An 18459-nucleotide genomic window follows, 5' to 3' on the forward strand; every position below is an offset into this window, starting at 1 on the left:
TGTCGTCTACTAATTCGTTTGTGCAATGAGGGCGCCATCACTGGCATACGTAACCACTTCTGCCATATTGAGTGTGTCAGATAGGCTCTTAAACAAATGCAAATCAATGGACTGAACTTCATAAAATGCCTGTCAGGTTTCTGGAAAGATCTGGACAGAATTGGATTCCAGAAACGTGAACACGGCAAGCATTGACAAAAAAAGGTTTATGAACAAAAATACCGGTAGCTACCAACAAAGTTCAACAAAGCACACTGGTACAACACCAGGAAAATGAGACAACCAAAAACACTTGCAACAAAGGCATGGAGAAACGTCCATTCATTCGCCCATCCATCCAACCATCCATCCATCCATTTTATCATCCGCTTATCCTCACAAGGGTCGCAGGGCGTGCTGTAGCCTATCCCAGATTTCATCGGGCAGTAGGCGGAGTACACCCTGAACTGGTTGCCAACCAATTGCAGGCACACATAGACAAAGTGCCATCTACACTCACACTCACACCTTGGGACAATTTAGAGTGTTCCATTAACCTGCCACTGTGCGATGGAGGAAATGTGGGAGGCAACCAGAGTACCCGGAGAAAACCCACACAGGCACGGGTAGAACATGCAAACTACACACACAAAGGTCAAAGCCGGAATCAAACCCTGCACCTCTACACTGTGAGGCCGACGTGCTAACCATTCGACTACCGGACCGCCTAGGAGAAACTTTGTGATATTTAATGATTTACATAAATGTAAACAAAATCTGTGCTGTGATTGGATCTACCTATCAAGCACACTTCTAATACAAAGAGCATTCTTTTGTTTGAAATGAAATAATTGCGACACTCAGGTAATCTAAATGTCAGAAAACCAAGAAGATAGATTCACACGTTTCTGCCCGAAAGCCCTCTGTCATTCCCGTTGTGGAATATATCAAGAGCAAGTCCTGCCACAAACTAAAAAACAAAACAAAAAAACATGTACATTGCAGCCCTACTTGCATGTATGTGCTTACAACGCCATATTATAGCATGTGTTCAGATCACCTGCCCTGTACTTGATAGTTACCACGTTCTGCAATTGATTGGCAACCAGTCAGGGGCGTCTTGCTCAAAGCCAGCTAGGATAGGCTGCAGCTCACTCGTGAGCCAAATGAGGAAATGTGCTTTAAAAATGGATGCACAGATCTATGTACCAAAGATATAAGGAATGCATTTGCTTAGTCCATGTCTCACTATAAACCCCATAGGCAAGCTAAACTGTAACTATAGATTTAATCAGAAGTTGGAGAACAAAAATGTCAACATGTTTGCCTCAATCAGCATTTTAGTGTTTTTCATCATCTTATCACAACTATTTCTCTTTCATGACTCTTCTTTCTGCAATCTGCAGACATTTACAAACATCAGATTTTCTGAAAATTCAAATGATTACCGAGGCAGACTAGACACCCAAAATAAATTCTATTATAATTGGCTTGTGTACAATGGATGTAAAGATGTACATAAAATACCACACCAAATGTAATACCAGCGACTTCTAAGTAAGAGCAGTGAACGTCAAGGGCCCCTGCATGTTGGGAAATGTTGCGTGCTCTTGCTGTGTTCTCCACTTTCGTCGTCGACAGGATGCATTAAGCCAGTCGAAAACCCTTTTTGAAGCCCGTGTACTGCAGAGATGAGGTAAATGACGGGACAAGGAAACGGAAGGAAGTCATGTCTCTTTCCTCTCCACACAAAGCTGACTAAAACAGCAAGTGAGTCACGTGATATGGTTAACGATATTCAAAAAATAATTTTGGGGCGTGCTTGAGTATTTGTAACAGGGTTTGTACCAAACAGGGCGAAATATATGAAAAATAATAAAGTCCATTTTTCAAGAATATGAATGTTTAAATGGTCTGCCAATTGGAGTAACCTGCATCCACACAAATACAATAAAAGCTCAAGAAAGGAAAATATCCAAACTTTATTGGGATATGGTCAACAATCATTCAAGGACAACGCAACATCTTCCTGCCCTCCTCGCAGGCCTGCAAAGATAATTCAAACATGGATGATGATAATGCAAGAAACTACTCTATGCTCTGAAGGACAAACACAGCAGTGGCCTACAGAAATGACAGGCAGAAGTTCTCATCACTGGCTGTCAATTCATAGGTCATCACCTTGTGCCCCATTACTCTTTTTTTTTTTAAATACCCTTTGAACAAATTAGCTCACAGTAATAGCCGTAGTCATCTGTGGTAACTTTCTGCAAGTAACAGCACCTCCACTGGAACTTGATCCAACATCCACATGGAGTTGCTGTTACATCCAGCGAGCACCAAAAGTCTCATCCAGGCAAATCTGTGACGAGACCGAGGCCGCCCTTTCCCGCCACAAACCCAAGAGGAGAGCGGGAGACCAAGCGCATGAAGACCAAAGTTCAAAGTTCGCTGAGGTTAAGTCAGAATTTCATCTGCTTTCGACGATGGTCCTCTGGTAGGTGACTTTGACCTGCTAATTTCCTCCTCCCCGTTTTACTGCCTCAAATAGACAACGTCAACCAGCAGCGTGGCCAAAGGGCCAAAGCTTGACAAGATAACATTTTATGGTGGCAGTCATGAGGAATCCTGTCAATATGTGAATATAAGGGCGTGTCTAACCTGTGAACTGCAGGCTTTGCACTTCCTGCTGACATTTATGTTTCTCTACAATGTTCAATCTCTTCTATTTGAAACCCTGTGACGTATTACTTCTTTGTCCCGCTCAATATCTTTGTTGACGTTGTAGTCAAACTCAGTCTGCTGATGTTGTTCAAAAATGTTACAATTTGCTTCTTTGTTGGTTTTGTTTTTTTAAATCTGCTTACTTCTCCTTTGAGGAAAACAAACATGATGTATATAGGGGAAATGCAACTGAAAGCAAATAAATAAATCATTCTTTATTGTCAAGAGCTTGTTCTGTTCAGGATAACGAGTGAAGCTACACCATGTGATTTTAAAACAAATGAGAAGCGGGGTAAGCCCTGAAAACTTCACCGGCCAATCAATGAAAATCAAATTATAGTACATTAATTAAATATTATTTTTGAAATATTACAAAAAGTTTTTTTAAAATCACATCTGTGTTATACATGTTTCCTTTCATACAAAAAAAATATATCCTAACGTTAAAATAATAACATTGCGTTGTTCGTAATCCCTGTGAAGAAAATAATCAGATGTGTTCACGTTAGTTTGAAATGCTGATAAACGATTTGAGTTGTACTCACCGAGAGGTGTCACACGAGGCCAAAGTTTGGAGTGTAGCAGCGTGTTACCCCACGGCCACATTTAGGCCGCAGCAGTAGGTTAGAGAAACTGGAGAGAAGAAGAAGACAAAGTAACTGAACAGGCAAGCTCAGGGATGGACAAGGGTGTAGGTGGTGAAGCAAGAGCTGCCATTTTGGTGTCAAAGTTAGTCATGGCAGAGCAGGAATGACAACCAGGCCGAGGCACCGGTTTAAGAGATCAGGGGTTGGTGGGAGGTTAATGATTACACGAGCTGTAAATATTTGACAGGCCTTGTGCCCTGCCCCTCTCCAACATCCTGATTCCACGCTGACTGACGCAGGGAAGGGCCAGCCTCAAGTGCATCTCTTTTGTCCTTGCTGTAAAAAAATGCACTGAACGCCTCACGAGTTCATCCACTGCCAGAAGTCATTTGATGGGCTGTCGCAGCTCAGTAGATGTTTGCAAACATACAATTTTTTTTTTTTTACAGCCACTTAGCATGTGAGTTGAGTCTATGATCCACATTTTTGCTGCGTTGGGTTCTCTTGTAAGCCCATGAACGCCCATGGTCAATTGCGGGCATGACATCATATCAATTTAAAGTGACCTGTGCTCACTGAACACAATAAATTGATGCGATTGTGTTGGGTGGGCGGGTGGAGGGGGGGGGGGGTGTTTGATGGAACCTCTAAAGTTGAATAAAATCTTCTCTGTGACGGTGGTTTGACTTCCAAGTTATTCTAATAAAAGGACAAAAAAAATCTATTATTTACACTATTAAAGGTGAGGTGCAGCAATTAATTGATTAATCAACAATTAAGCAATTATCAAATTCATTGATGATTATTTTAGATAATCAAAACCATTCGTTTTCGATAGGGTTGTCCTTGTCACAGGTGAGATGGGATCTATGCATGTGGGTGAGAGATGGGCTACAACCTGGACTCGCAGACTCGAAACAACTTTTCACATTCACTTTCACGCCGGTAGACAATTTAGTCTTCTCTGAACCTAACATGCATGTTTTTCAATGTGGGAGGAAGTTGGAGTGCAAGCACCAACATACAAATTCCACAGAGATTCCAACCTTGAGGCAGACGTCGTCACCACTATTCCGCCGCGTGAAATAGAAATAAAATCAAGTAAAACCACTCAAAGGAATGAGGGTAATCCTTCAGATCAATAATTCCGAATAGGTAGGTTGAGATCGAAATGTCGGTCATGGAGCCATTTTGGGTCGATCACGAGTATAAAGGTTCCAAACGGCGCACAATTAACTAGTTTGCTCGGGGATGTGAAAATATGTTGTTGTTTTTAGAGCCCAGAAAGCCACGAATGACTAAAACACACTCGGTGTAAAATGATGAGTCAACACAAGATTTTACAGTTGCACTCGTTCAAGGTGTGTCTCAGCTATTAATATTAAACGTGTCAGATGAGCGCCTGCAGCCTAAGATTGAGTTGTTATCAGATGATACAACAAATAAAAAGTCTCCACCAAATTCATAACGAAACAGAACGCATATTGTCATAAACAGGAGACTGTGTTTCTATCTTCAGGGTGGATGAAGTCAACGGTACAAAACAAAAGCAGCAAAGCTGGAGCTTAAAAACCGAGGCAAATTTGAAATGTTTTCCTTCAAAGTGAAGTCATATTTACACATTCTTGTAAATATTCATTCATATTCTCGGGTTATCTTATCTTTAAGTTCAAGGCATGGCAATGCTTTGAGTGCAGAGTCCAACGCCTTGAGGAGAGGGATTATGTGCACAGCAATAATGTGTGACGCTGATAAATCACTGTCTTTCACCTTTGGATTGATGGTCATCATTTCATATGCAATTTACACCAGATAACACCAGTAACCTGCTGAGCAGGTCACATGTGTCACTCCAATCAGAGCTGTTGTCAGTAAACTCATTTTTTCGAAAAGGAAACAAGATATAGTTAGCAGGGGCGTATATCTGCATCACATCAGTAAGTCTGTAATTTTCTGAGCAATGAGCAAATGTACTTAACAGGCACTGTATGGTGGTCTGCTGTGTCAAGACAGATATTTACTGTGGATCTTATCTAGCAATGCGTATGTGAAAGGATTTGTGTGACATCCCCGGCATAAATGCTCAATGCTGTATGAGGACTTTCGCCGATATGTCATGGCAAACTTACAATGTAATACATCCTGATTTATACAGGGCTTTCACAACAGCTACAGCTGTAACAAAGCGCTTCACAAAACAGTTAACATAAAGTAAAATAATAAACACAACACATAACATAAAAAGACGGACAGTCGTCCAAAAACGCCTTTCCCTCATGCGTTTTGTCATTTGAAGGAGTTCTAGATGAAAGAGGAGAGAATCAAAGTGTCCTTTCAACTTAATCATTACAATTGCTATGAAAAGCAAAGGGAATTCATGACACCTGCAGTTCACTCTAAGTACTTCAAACACTGTACTAATGAGTTGATGGTGGTGCATCAACCAAACTTTTTGGCATCTGTGGTCTCACAAAACTCAGCAATTGGTCACAACTTGAAGGTGCGACATCTTAAGTGATGGTTATTTTAAAAAATAGTTGAATTTCATTCTATCTACAACAGCTAATAACAGATGTTCTCTTTAGTTGTGTGCAAAGTGCAAGTGATTCATGGAAAAATTATCACATTCGGATTGAATTATGTTTAAACAGGCATAGATAGATACTACGGTGCATAACTTTGCCGGAGAGCAAGCAGGATAACGGATGTAGAAATGAAAGGAATATTCAAATGTAAACAAACTAATCAAGATTTGGAAGATATAGACTTAAACCTTTGCCTGCAAATAATAGTCACTGAGCCTCATTAAGATATACGGTACATGTACTGCAAACGGATCTTTTGCTCAGTCCGTGATCAGAACACATGACACAGCAATGACAACAAAACGACATCTGAGTGGATATGTAAAAAAAAAAAGTGTATGTAGCTTTTGTCAGAGGTATAAATTCATTGAAATAATGTTTTGTTATTGTGGTTGCAGTGATGTATGAAACAACTGAACCATAAATGACTCACGCTTTTTTTTTCCCTTTCCTCGCCTAGGAAATATATGAGGAGCAGCTTTCGGTATGATGCAGTCCAGTTCTGCGCCACTGTACGCTACAAACGTATTATTAACTCATTCACTCCCAAAGACGTATTTAGACGTCTTTTCAGACTTGGTCCAGAATTGGCTGGTACTGAATGAGTTAAATGAATCCCTCAATCAAAACTTAATTGCATTGCATTTTGTTTAGTTATTACTGCATTATAGTGTACTGTACTAGATTCGCTTACTCTGTTGCTCGTACTAAATATTCATTTCGGGGGGAAAAAAAAGTTATGTTAAGCCGAGGGTCTAATTTTTCAATGCTAGTCAAAAACAAGTCAGAAAAAGGAGACTTGAACAAATTATGAAATCACAAAAAAAAAAACAAAAAAAAAAAAAGAACATTGTTAAGAATCAAAAATAAACCAAGATTTGACCATAAGATTTTATTAACCTTTGTTGCTAAAAGTACAAGTTGAGCAAAAAGATTTACAAAAAATCCTCCACCTGAGGTCCAAACCTAAGGCTAAGTTCCTTGACTCCTCATTGTTACATGCCATCCCTCCTCAAATGTGCAGCTTTCTCAATCATCTCATTGTGCAATAAGAAGTCCAGAATTGGACACTGTTCACAGTCCATTTTGCTGCCCGCAAAATCAAACGGCGAGATTGAAAGTCACATATAAAAGGACGAACCACATTCACAAAGACATGTAACTTATATAACTAAATAGAAGTAGTAGAAGATTCCTCTGTGATTGGAGTGCAGCCAGAAAAAAAACTGTTCTGAAAACTTGTCAGGAGTCGTTTCTTCTTCTTGAGGTTTCTTATTGTAGTTCTGTCTTCCTCCTGATCCACATCCTGGTCCTCCTCTTTTAAGATAGGCTTGCGTACGAGCTTTAGGTCTGTGGTGTCGTGCCCCATGTCTCCCATTTCCTCTAATACCTGAAAGAAACATTACATTAGTCATTTACAAGTGTGTGTGTGTGTGTGTTACTCGTTTTCATCAACCTATGATGTGCAGCTGAGGTTTGAGAGGGGGAATCACTTACCTTCTTTGTTGGTGTGCAAGATGGCGGATTGAAGAATGTGGTATCTGGACTGGCAGAGTCTCTTGAAACATTTTCGCTCAGGCTTTCATCCTGGAATAAAATACATTTATTGCATAAACACACCTAAGAAAGATTTTGAAAGGTTAAAAAAATAATAATAATAAAAGCCAGCGCGGCCCGGTCGTAAGGTGGCTAGCCCGTCGACCTCACACAGTGCAGAGGTACCAGGTTCAAATCCAGCTCCTCCCTCACTGTGTGGAGTTTGCATGTTCTCCCCGGGCCCGTGTGGGGTTTTTTCTGGGTACTCCGGTTTCCTCCCACATTCCAAAAACATGCATTGCAGGCTGATTGAACACTCTACATTGTCCCGAGGTGTGATCTGAGTGTGGATGGTTGTTTGTCTCTGTGTGCCCTGCGACTGGCTGGCAGCCAGCCGGTTCAGGGTGTCTCCCGCCTACTGCCCGAAGACGGCTGGGATAGGCTTCAGCAACCCCCGCGACCCTTGTAAGGATAAGCGGATCCGAAAACGGATGTATAGATGGAACAAAAGCCATATCAGTGTGTGTATGTATGTATTATATAAATAAAATGTTCAGATAATCAAATGTCAAATGCCTTCACAAAACAGTAATTTAAGAATAGGTTTACTATTGTGATAGTGGATTATGCTGTATAAATAATTTGTTCCTCTTGGGTAACTTAGTGTAAACCAGTGGTTCTCAATTATTGTCTGTCATGCCCCCCCAAGGAAGAGGAAAACATCTCGCGCCCCCGCACAACTATAAATAGGATAATTTGACTATAAAAAATATTATAAGTACACCTTTGCATAACACTGTATCCTTATTAACGTATAAGAGAATAAAAAAGAAAGAAATATGGACCAACTTTATGGACCAACTTACAACAAGAATAGATTTAAAGTGCATCTGAAATTCAAAAATCCTTAATTTAACAAATATTTTTTGACTGACCATGTCAAACCATACGATACTGAAAAATAAAATTACATAAAATCAATGACTAATAATGCATTCAAACTAATCACCAACATTACCTCAGGAGCACAATATAAGAAAAAAACTTTAACCAGCAAAACAAAAATATATGAAAGAATTTGTGCTTTTTTTTTTTTAAATCAAAGATGATGTCTGGATTAATGGCTACAATGAACATGTTTTGCAATGCACAGCTTTTCGAAGCGAGGTTTGAAGCAGGACACAGCAACTCTCGGCTCCTGCTCAATGTGTAGCCGGGACCTGTATTTTAGTTTAATGAAGTAGCAGTCACAAAGCGGTATGATTGTTGACAATATTCGGCAGGTTTTCGCTGAAAAAAACTCAAGCAGCTTATCAGCGTGATTGGGGAGTAATGTCTTTAAGTGACGGCTTAATTTATTTGGCTTCATGCTGTCCGCCACCAAAATTTTTAGACACAGTAAGCACATCGATCTTTCCGACGTGTGCACATTTTGAGCATGACGTCTCTAATCCACTGGTTAAAGGACACTTTGATTCTCTCCTCTTTCATCTCAAACTGCTTCAAACAACAAAGTGTGTGACGGAAAAGTGGTTAGGACTGCACGACTGTCCGTGTATTATGTTATGTGTTGTGTTTATTATTTTACTTTATGTTAACTGTTTTGTTAAGCGCTTTGTTACAGCTGCCGCTGTTGTGAAAGCGCTGTATAAATCAGCATGTATTGTATAAGCCTCGTCATATTTCCTCCCTGAGAATGCCCCCTGCGCAAACTCTGCCAATGAGAGCGCCACTGCCCCCTAACGTAGTGGAGGTGCAACTGCACGTTATTTTAGGACAGTAAAAAAAAAAAAAAAAAAAAAAAACCATGTTCCCCGAAGTAAAACGCGCCCCCCTTGACGGAGCCTCGCGCCCCTCCAGGGGGGCGCGCCCCACTATTTGAGAAACACTGGTGTAAACCAACAGGATACGGTGTCGGTGCACCCAATGATGGGGTGCAGGAGTGTATTATCACTGTATCAAGACAAACCTCAGCGACAACCTGCTCGTCCATATTTTGACATTTCGCGTGGTCACACTGGCAGTTCTCACTGCACGTCATCTTCCCTTTACGGCAACGACAGTGCTTGTTGCTACAGCAGCCTTTGCAGGAACACTAAACAAAACACACACACACACACAAAAGGTGAAAAATAAAAAATAAAAATACCCATCAACTTTTTGATGTAAGTGATCACATTGAAAGTCAATGATTACATCACTTTTCTGACTTTACAGACATGCAGACTAATGCATAACCTCTTTGTGAAAGTATTCCCTGAAAGCACCCTCAAAGCAATTAAGTCAGTCCTTACCCCTGTTCTCGGTTTCCTGGATGTCCTGCGTGCCTTCTCCGGTTTCTCTGGATGCCAGTCATCTTCTTCCTCCTCTTTCTGTGAGGGGTGGGGGGACAAAACAAAAAACTAAATCTTTACTTTGGCTAAAACTCATTTTATGATCACTTAGATGTTACCCATCATTGAGTGAGTTCCTTGCCAGTTGAAATCATTATACATCATGGCAGTAGCCATTAGATTGGAACTCAGCAGAGCAGACACACTGCCAAGAAGAACAATCCCAATTTGGCTCATCGCCATATTGTACACCCTACTCCTATAGCGAAGTTTTCTTTGAGGGATTAGTCACTTCAAAGTTGGACAATGCGTCGTAAAACAAATAAAAATAATAATCTGCTCTAAAATGCCATACCCCAACTCTATACAAAATTCCCTTGAAAGCATTTTTTTGCATCATTTCCTTAATAACAACCTGGAATAAAATTGTGCACTTACCTGTCTATACTCCAACACCAGGTTTTGGTTCTGCTCGCACAGAACACGCAGTTTGTGGAGCTCCTCATCCTAAGGCGAGGAATCCAATTATTCAGGAATGCTTGCGCAGTTTCTTTTTCACAATTCTGACTGTGCAGAGACTAACCTGAACTTTGAGACGCTGCAGGAGCTCTCTTTCCTTTGTGTTGTTCTCTTCATCTCTCTGCTTTGGTTCATCCGACTCTCGACAAATAGGTTTGTTCTGGAGTTGGTTGAGGAGACACTGAACCTGCGGCGAAGAAGTGGAGAAACAAATGCTGGAGACAAAGAGATTTTTAAAAATAAAATGTGTAAAAAAACACAACAAAAAGGAGGATGGGTACTTTGTCTTGATGCCTCTGCTCTAATTCCACAAGCTGCTGCTGGTGCTCCATGTCCATGGTGGACATCACCTCTCGCTCATCAGCCAACATTTTGGTCAGGTCTTGTCCATTGGCTTTCTCTTGATGGAGGTCACTCTCCAGCTTGGCTGCAACCGTCTTTGCCGACACCAGCTGAAGAAGAAAAACACGCTTTTATTTATTTTCTTTTTTAATACATTTCTCACTCAAGAAATGTATTAAAAAAAGAGAATAAATACCAAGCAAGAAATGGCAGACCCCCCCCCGACCCCCCCAAAAAAAACATTCAAGCACATTTGACACCTAAGGTGAATTTCATGATTACATAAGTCCTGAAAACTAAATTATAGTCTGATCATGGAAGTTATTACATTATGCAAACAAATGTGTCCTCATTGAAAGGACACAAGGACATTTTGTACAGGTTAATGCCTGCGTGTTTTGTTTTATTTTCTCTCCCCAACCAGCAAGCCTCACCTCAGCCATCAGAACTCTGACCGCACACTTGGCATCAACAATGCTTGTGATGCCATCTATGCGCTGTTTCAGACGCCCCTCGCTGTCTGCGGCAAGGACCTTCTGCTGAAGGTCAGCTATCTGGGCATTCCTGTTCAAATAATGAATGGCACTCTGTTAAATAGCAAATCGGTCATAAATTAAATCGATTCGAGTCGTGTTTACATGGAGCAGCAAACATCCTGTTTTACGCATCTCCTCGGGGGGCGTCACTTCAGACTAAATAGTTCTGATCCAATGAACAGATTTGTAGTTCATTTTTCATTGATTCCGTTTCCCTGACGACTCACCTGAGTTCCATTTCTGTGTTCAAGTTCTCCACTTGTTTGGTCAGAGGTGTCTCAAGCGCCCCCTGGGTCTCCAATTCAGAGATGAGTAGCGTCCGACGCTTTACGGAAAGACGACACCGGATAATATAGTAAATGCATCTCAAAAGAAAACGGGAAGTCACATAAGGACATCCAACCCCACACAAGGGATAACTCACCCTGATTTTGGCAGCGGGTCGCTCGCCGGCATCAATCTGCTGCTTGAGCTGCGTTATCTCCTGAGCCAAGACTTTCCTGTCCTCCAGAAGGTCATTAAGGTGACGCCGGGCCTCTTCTGTGCTAACCATAACCTCGACCTCACTGAGAAACCAATTCTGATCACATGAAGAAACACATCCCGTGGGCTACATTAACTACGGGGAAAAGACACATGCAGTGTAGTATCGATACAGCACGAAGGAACACTTTACTACAATGATGAGCGGCAGCAATGATTTCATCAAAGATGTTTGTATCATCACAAAATGTTGAGGAGCAAATACTACCTTCACTCTGACAGCAGCAACCTCCATCCCTCTGTTCTGAGAGTCTTTACGTTTCTCTACGACTTCACTTCGTTTCTGCAGAGCAACTTTCAGTCGCTTGTTTGCAGCTGCAGCCTGTTGGTCAAAACATTCACAGTTGCTGTTCAGTTATCCGGAACACGTTAACTGAATGTGTAATTTTGTGCAGCTCACACATGGGAAATTGCACAGTAAACGGCAAACTTCACCTCCTCCGTTTTCCGACGCAGGACACTGGCCTGTTTCTGAAAGTCCCTCTCGAGTTTAAGCAACTCATATTGACGTTTACGATCCTGTAAAAAGTAGACATTATTTTTGATTAAAATGTGTGATCATCCTGGCACTATGTCAGACAATCCATGTACTGTACCTTTTCTTTCAGTTGAAGCACCTCTCTGTCCTTTTTACTCTTCCAGAGTCTGAATTTCTCCGAGTCATCCCTCATCTGCCTCATTAGCTGTGTACGCTGGGACTTCATCGCCTGCAGGTACAATATATTAGTTCACTTTTGGACCATGAGAAATTGAGTCACTTAAAAACAAAACAAAAACCCCCGCATGACTTCCATCTATTGCCATTTATGACAATGAAGCAGCGCTATATATGATTGCAATACTATACCGCAGACCCCAATGAGTTGATGTTTATTGTGCGTGTTAATTCACCTGTATTTCCTGCATGAGCTTGATAACTTTCTGAACAGAAGACTCTTTGAGTTTGAGCATTTTTGACTGTTCAAAAAGCTTCTTCTTCACGTCAACCAGCTGGCCCTCCAGCTCCTGCAGACGCTTTCTGCGCTGTTCGCTCAGCCTACGGGAGAAGTGTGCAAGTCAGATGAGGATGGAAGAGTGGGAGAGTCTTAATCCATCACTAAAGCCACTGTCCCACTGAGGAGCAAAAAATTAGCAAAATGCACATTCAGGTCAGAGTTCTTCAGGTTGTGTTCAAGGTTGCAAATTTTTGCAAAACATTCGCCAGATGTTCGCCATCAGTTTTAGTGAGTTTTCTCATTACAAGGCAGTTCAAAATTTCCTGGAGACAAGAAAAGTATGGGCGAGAATGCAACATTCGCTGCCTTTTAAAAACACTCGCCGCTCAGTGAGATAAGGCTTTTCAGGATGTGAAAATGTAATTAATGCCTTTAGATAAATATCCCCGGTGGCCCATCTGAAAGCGTACTTAGCGTGGTTGGTGTCTTTCTTTGCGGACTGAAGTGCCAAAACAAGCTCCTCTTTCTCCTTTTGCAAAGAATTCACAGCCATCTGCAGATCCTGCATATTATTCTACGGGTTAAATGTCAGTATAAAAGTGAAAAAAAAAAAACCCAACCCCAAAAACCCACAAAATCATACATTGTGTGAACACTTTTCCCCCCTTCCAACTTTAAAATGCAGAATGACATCACCGGTCGATCAACTTCTCTCACCTGTTGCTCTGACTGCACGGACTCCAGCTGGCTATCATTCTGGCACATCTTCTTGACCAATGCCTCCTTCAAGGTCAACACTTTGTTCAGCTCGATCAGCTCTTTTGACAGTTGGGCCTGTTGCAGCGCATGATGGGCTGTGAAGCCATCTGGTGAGTTCTTGCCAGCCGTTGCATTGCTTTCCTAATGCGAAAAGGTGGGTAACACATTGTACTTTCCATTTCGAAAACACCGGGGAAAAATAAAAACAGGTATTCTTTGAAAAGCACAAATTAGGGTTATGGAATAAAAACGACACTGAATATTTTCATAGTGAGGAGAGGGAGAAACAAAAAAATTATATACATCTACTTACGGCTGCGGACTCGTGTACTCCATTTGTACAGCTAGTGCCCAATCCATCTGGTGCGTCTGCTCCTGCAGCCATGGCATCGATAGAGGCGGCAATGCCAGCACTCTCGCTCTAAGAGGAAAAAAAAATTCTAGCTTATCAAACTTGGTTTTAGATCCTTTTCTTTCACCAATTTTTTGAACACAAGAAAATTACAGCATGTTTATTTTTGTGGTTAGAGGCGATGTTCATACCTTGAGCTCCAAGATAACATCTTGCAGGTTCTTCATCACCTCAACGTTCTCCTTCAACTCCTGATCTTCAAGGGTCTCCAATACTTTTTCAAGATCGACTCTGCAGCTGTAATATTGATCAAGCACATCCTTGAGACATCTACAAAATAACTAGAGTCAATAAATGAAAATACACAACATAGATTGAAAATCTTACGCTGCATGGCGCTGCAGTTGTTCAAGTTTGCTTTGCAGCTTCTCATTTGTTTGTTCAGTCTATAACAAAATACAGGCAAAAAACAATAGGGATTTTTCTAAAATGCACAATGAAAAAATGTCCCAAATTAATCACGTTTTATGCAAATTCACTGCAACAGCCTCCTGTGAATTGGTCGGCAACCTTGGAGATAACTTTCTTCACTCACCATAATGATCTTCTCAAACATGACAGCGGTTTGTATTGCAGTCTCACTCAGCTCTTTGCTCAATTTGCTGTTCTCATCCTTCAGACTGCGGTTCTGTTCCAGTAACCTTTTCACGTTCTCGCCAGACTCTGGCCTGTGGGGGAGGGGGTAAAACATGAACAGAACCGAGTAAACATGAGCTTTTGTCAAGCAATATCCATCATGACACAATTCCGCTCCTGCTTACCCAGAGAGCACTGGTGCCACTCCTCCACGGGCATGAAGAAGCATCACCTGCAATTCCTGAACCTGTGGACAAAAAGACTGTCAGGACTCCCACTCAATGGCCACCACATTGACAATTTGCAAGGGGTCCGAATGTCTTGTGTACTGTGTGTGCTGCTTTCGGTGCACCTGTTGCTTTAAGCGGCTCATTTCTGCCACTCTGGGGTCGAGGTTAACAACAGGCTTGTTTTTTATTTTCCGAGCTCGGTCAGCATATCGCAGCGTGTTGATGGTCTCCTCTAAGTTCGAGTCTGCAGGACTGATGCACGCGATCATCAGTGTGTGACTGTTGCCTCCGAGGGAATCTGGTCACGCACAACAAATGGGTCATTTATGTTTATGTACTGTAGGTTGTATGTGGATGTGGCTGTAAATTCCATAGTTATTTCTGTCACTTTTCTGAATGTGAAAGAAATGCATTTTTAGTTAAGAAAAAATAAATGGCCAACTCAAATGCTTCCCTTGTTGAATGAACACAATTGAAAGATGAAAAATAAGTGTCAATTAACCCAACACGGGCATTATGGATATCACTGGTTCCAAATATTTGCAGAGAGATCTAAATGTCCTCAAAGGGAGGATATTTTCAGATGCTGAAATCAAAGCCTACCTTGTAACAGGCGCGTGATTTTGGAGTCTCTGTAAGGGACAAATGCATTTTTCTTGCTTTCATCCCCCAAGGCACTGATCACATTACCCAAAGCCAAAAGGCCTCGATTGATGCTGATGCCTGAGAATGAAAATGTTATTGGGGACACAATCTGAAGCCACAGTCATTTTATTCTACGGCACACATCCTGAGGTGACTATCTAATTCAAGGTTACGCGAGGCAGAGGCTTTAAGGTGTCGTACCTTCCTTTAAACGATCCCCCTCCGCTTTGGTTTTTTTCTGCCTCTCTGATCCAGCCAGATCCACAAGGTGCAGTTTGGAAACAACCGAGTCGGCTCTGCAAAGATAACATAAAAGATGCAATTTTTTAAAAACCCAGTTGAATAATAGTCAGAGTCATCTGTCATTCTTCAAATATAAATACAGCCCTTGATCTGGACTCGTCATTGAGTAAATTGTGTCTTGCACCTGTCCAGGTAATTTAAAATCTTAAGTGAACAAGATACGGATGAACAACAGTGACTGAGAATCAAACAAAACAATCAAAATGACACTAACTTGTCTTTCCCTTTGCGCTGTTCCAGTGTGATGGTGAAGATGGCATGCGAGCGTGACGAGGCAGCGTTCATCGCCGTGGAGCCCACAGTGCGAGCGGAGTTGCCCAGCTCCAGGCAGCTTACCATCTCCTGAGCAGAGACCACCTGCTTCTCAGTTAGCCCAACAATCTGGAAATGAACATGAAAGACATGACTTTCAGACAAACAAAACATGGCTATTGGAAAGTATTATTATTGGAAATTGTCTGTTACCACTCGACTAAAAACATTTGACTAAGGGTGTCCAACATTTACCTTGATACCTTCTTTGGGGTCTTCCCTGATGTTCATAGCAGGTTTATCTTTAGAGGTACATAACAAATCCAAAACATCCTCATTGTAGATCTGTGATTAGAAAAGGAAACCAAAAATGGCTGTGTTAAAAACTAAAAAAAAAATAATAATAATTAAAAAAAATCTTTCCGAACATCAAAGAAATTTTCATTCACACAAACACAAAAAAGTCACAACCTCCAGATATGATACTCCCATGCAGAATTCACAGTCTGTCCTATTTTCCTTTTCCTCAAAGATGGTTCTGATAACTCGTGGAATAACGCCGACAGAGGGATCATTCTCTTGAGCCGATGTGTACGCTCCTCCCATAGAGTAGGTCTTTCCAGACCCTGTCTGTCCGTATGCAAGCACGGTGGCGTGGTAGCCTACAAAAGAAAAAAACATGACTCTAAACCTCTTGGCTAATTTGGTCATTTTCCCCCCCTTTAATTTATTTTTTAAAAAGATGCAGTTACCTTTAAATAGCCCACATAATAAAGGGGACACAGCAGTGCTGAAGACCTCTTCCTGCTCTACAGTGGGATCAAATACATAGTCGTACGTGAACGCCTTCTCTGTGCCAACCACCACCTGGGGGGGGGGGGGGGGGGGGGGGGGATTAAAATAATAAAAATTAGACACCGCCTAGCGAGAAAGAATTTTGAACAATGCTCCCATAGTAAAGTGGCGGAATATGCTTTTACAAGTACAAAAAAGGTGTTCTGATGTCAGCTATCTGCACACACTTTGCTGTTACACAATCCTCTGCTGGTATAAGTGGTTTTACCACTAGTCCTGAGGTATGCTTTGTAGCTTCATACAGCTACAACTGTCAGCGAGTGAACATGCAACAGGCGCGCAAGCACCTAGAATCAATGCAAAATGAATCGCAAAAGTGAAAAACTCAGTCCATAAGTACAAATTGTCCTGTGCAGAGCGTACTAATTTTACAGCGTACAGTCACATTCTTAATGATTAATTTAATATGAATCTCGGCTCAAGCATTCCTGTGTGGGGTTTGCATGTTCTGTGGTTTTACTCCAGCTTCCTCCCACAATCCCCCCCAAAAATGCATGTCAGGTTATTTGAAGACTCTAAATTGTCCGTGGCTGTAAGTATGGTTGTCTATAAGGGCAAGCGACCATTCCAAGGTGTACAATGTCTCTTACCCAAAAGTGACCAAAATAGCCCCCATGACCATCATGAGTACAAGCGCAACAGACAACGAATGGATGGTGATCATGTCTGGTGTTTCACTGTGAATGTTCTTTTATTAGTCATGATTACAATCAGGCTCAGTACATGTTATTGTACCACCAACATAAAAATTTAATATATCGTTCATAAAACTTCGAATACAGACCTGTGGTTCTCCAGGCACAAAGGTGAGACAGCATTGACATCCCTCATTGATTTCTTTTGACACTAAAGGACGACAGCGCAAGGCGACCCGCACTGGTATCACCTTTGCATCCTCGTTGGTCATGATGGAGACTTTAGATGATCTTTAAAAACACACAAGAGGCCATCGAGTTAGGATATCATTCTAAATGGGAGGGAGACATCGATTCCCTCGCATTGTGATACATCATTTTAACTACTTAAGGAGGCCATATTATCATCGGGGGGAAAAATAGTGGTAATTACACAAATAATTATACCAACAGAAAAATAAAGTAATTAGATATCCAAGCATTAAATACAAACAAATACAATATACTTACAATTTATTTTTAACCCATTAAATCGGGGGTGCAAACGGGATGCTTGTCTTTTCACAACCGTGATGATAGTACAGTACTGTAATTACTTTACTGAATGTATAAACGTTTTCCTGTGTTTTTAAATGGAAAAGAGAAAGGAAAAACAAACCACTTGTCACTTGTCGCAGTGCTGGTGCTGAAAAAAACACAAGACAATAACTTTGCATTACCTCTCCGCTTCTTCTCCAGCGACGCTTGGAAGTTTCACGGAAATTCTCCAACAGATACGTCTAAAGAAGACAGACAACCAACCAAACGTTCACGAAACGAAAGTCTACCATGAAATTATTCTGAATCATCGAAATATTATTAATCTGGGTAAATTGCCCAGTCCCTTTGAACTGGGTGCAGTTCTCACCCGCGACTTTCAAACATCGAGCTCCGCCCCTTTTTCTTCTTCTTCGTCGTTTTCTTCTTCTCTTAATGATGAGGCAGAATAGGTGCCGCTTTGTTTCACGACTGACACCAAATGGTCAAGCAAAAAGACAGCTTCTCTTCCCTGTAAAATCACAAGCATCTGATGTTAAAAAAATTCTCAGTACAGTATAGTCAGAATAAACACATTCAGGCTCCAGCACGCCCGTGATCTTTGTGAGGATAAACGGATTAGAAAATTTCACAGCC

At 41.4% G+C, this 18459-nt stretch overlaps 1 protein-coding gene across 2 annotated transcripts; it reads right to left on the reverse strand.

Annotated features, from left to right (window-relative positions):
* Positions 1-6766: 6766 nt before the first annotated feature.
* kif4 (kinesin family member 4) lies at positions 6767-18201 on the reverse strand. Of its 2 annotated transcripts, none has more exons than XM_086131953.1 (30): positions 18006-18201; positions 17436-17577; positions 16549-16663; positions 16268-16458; positions 16052-16141; positions 15759-15925; positions 15443-15537; positions 15200-15319; positions 14719-14894; positions 14552-14613; positions 14326-14458; positions 14118-14176; positions 13922-14027; positions 13692-13799; positions 13337-13519; positions 13090-13181; positions 12576-12720; positions 12281-12391; positions 12120-12203; positions 11893-12006; positions 11566-11721; positions 11369-11466; positions 11040-11169; positions 10545-10715; positions 10328-10450; positions 10183-10251; positions 9706-9783; positions 9381-9506; positions 7373-7462; positions 6767-7265 (listed from the first exon to the last, which is right to left on the reverse strand). In XM_086131953.1, the coding sequence occupies exons 2-30, from the start codon at positions 17556-17558 to the stop codon at positions 7047-7049; spliced, it is 3534 nt and encodes a 1177-aa protein (XP_085988079.1). In that variant the 5' UTR covers positions 17559-17577; positions 18006-18201; the 3' UTR covers positions 6767-7046. The 2 variants fall into 2 exon arrangements, with proteins under 2 accessions (XP_085988079.1, XP_085988078.1); XM_086131952.1 differs by having other exon boundaries at positions 13090-13193.
* Positions 18202-18459: the final 258 nt, after the last annotated feature.

Source organism: Hippocampus guttulatus, chromosome 15, assembly GCF_054856545.1.
Source record: "Hippocampus guttulatus isolate MCC_2025c chromosome 15, RoL_Hgut_1.0, whole genome shotgun sequence".
Classification (NCBI taxonomy): Eukaryota; Metazoa; Chordata; class Actinopteri; order Syngnathiformes; family Syngnathidae; genus Hippocampus; species Hippocampus guttulatus.

Bases quoted from the DNA above. Each gene is read 5' to 3' on its own strand.
- kif4 (XM_086131952.1), bottom strand. From the start codon at position 17,558: ATGACCAACGAGGATGCAAAGGTGATACCAGTGCGGGTCGCCTTGCGC. The intron at 15,926-16,051 runs GTAAATGTTGGA...GTTCATTTCCAG, and splicing joins ACCCCAAAGAAGGTATCAAG to ATTGTTGGGCTAACTGAGAA. The intron at 14,614-14,718 runs GTGCACCGAAAG...TTTTGTCCACAG, and splicing joins TGAGCCGCTTAAAGCAACAG to GTTCAGGAATTGCAGGTGAT.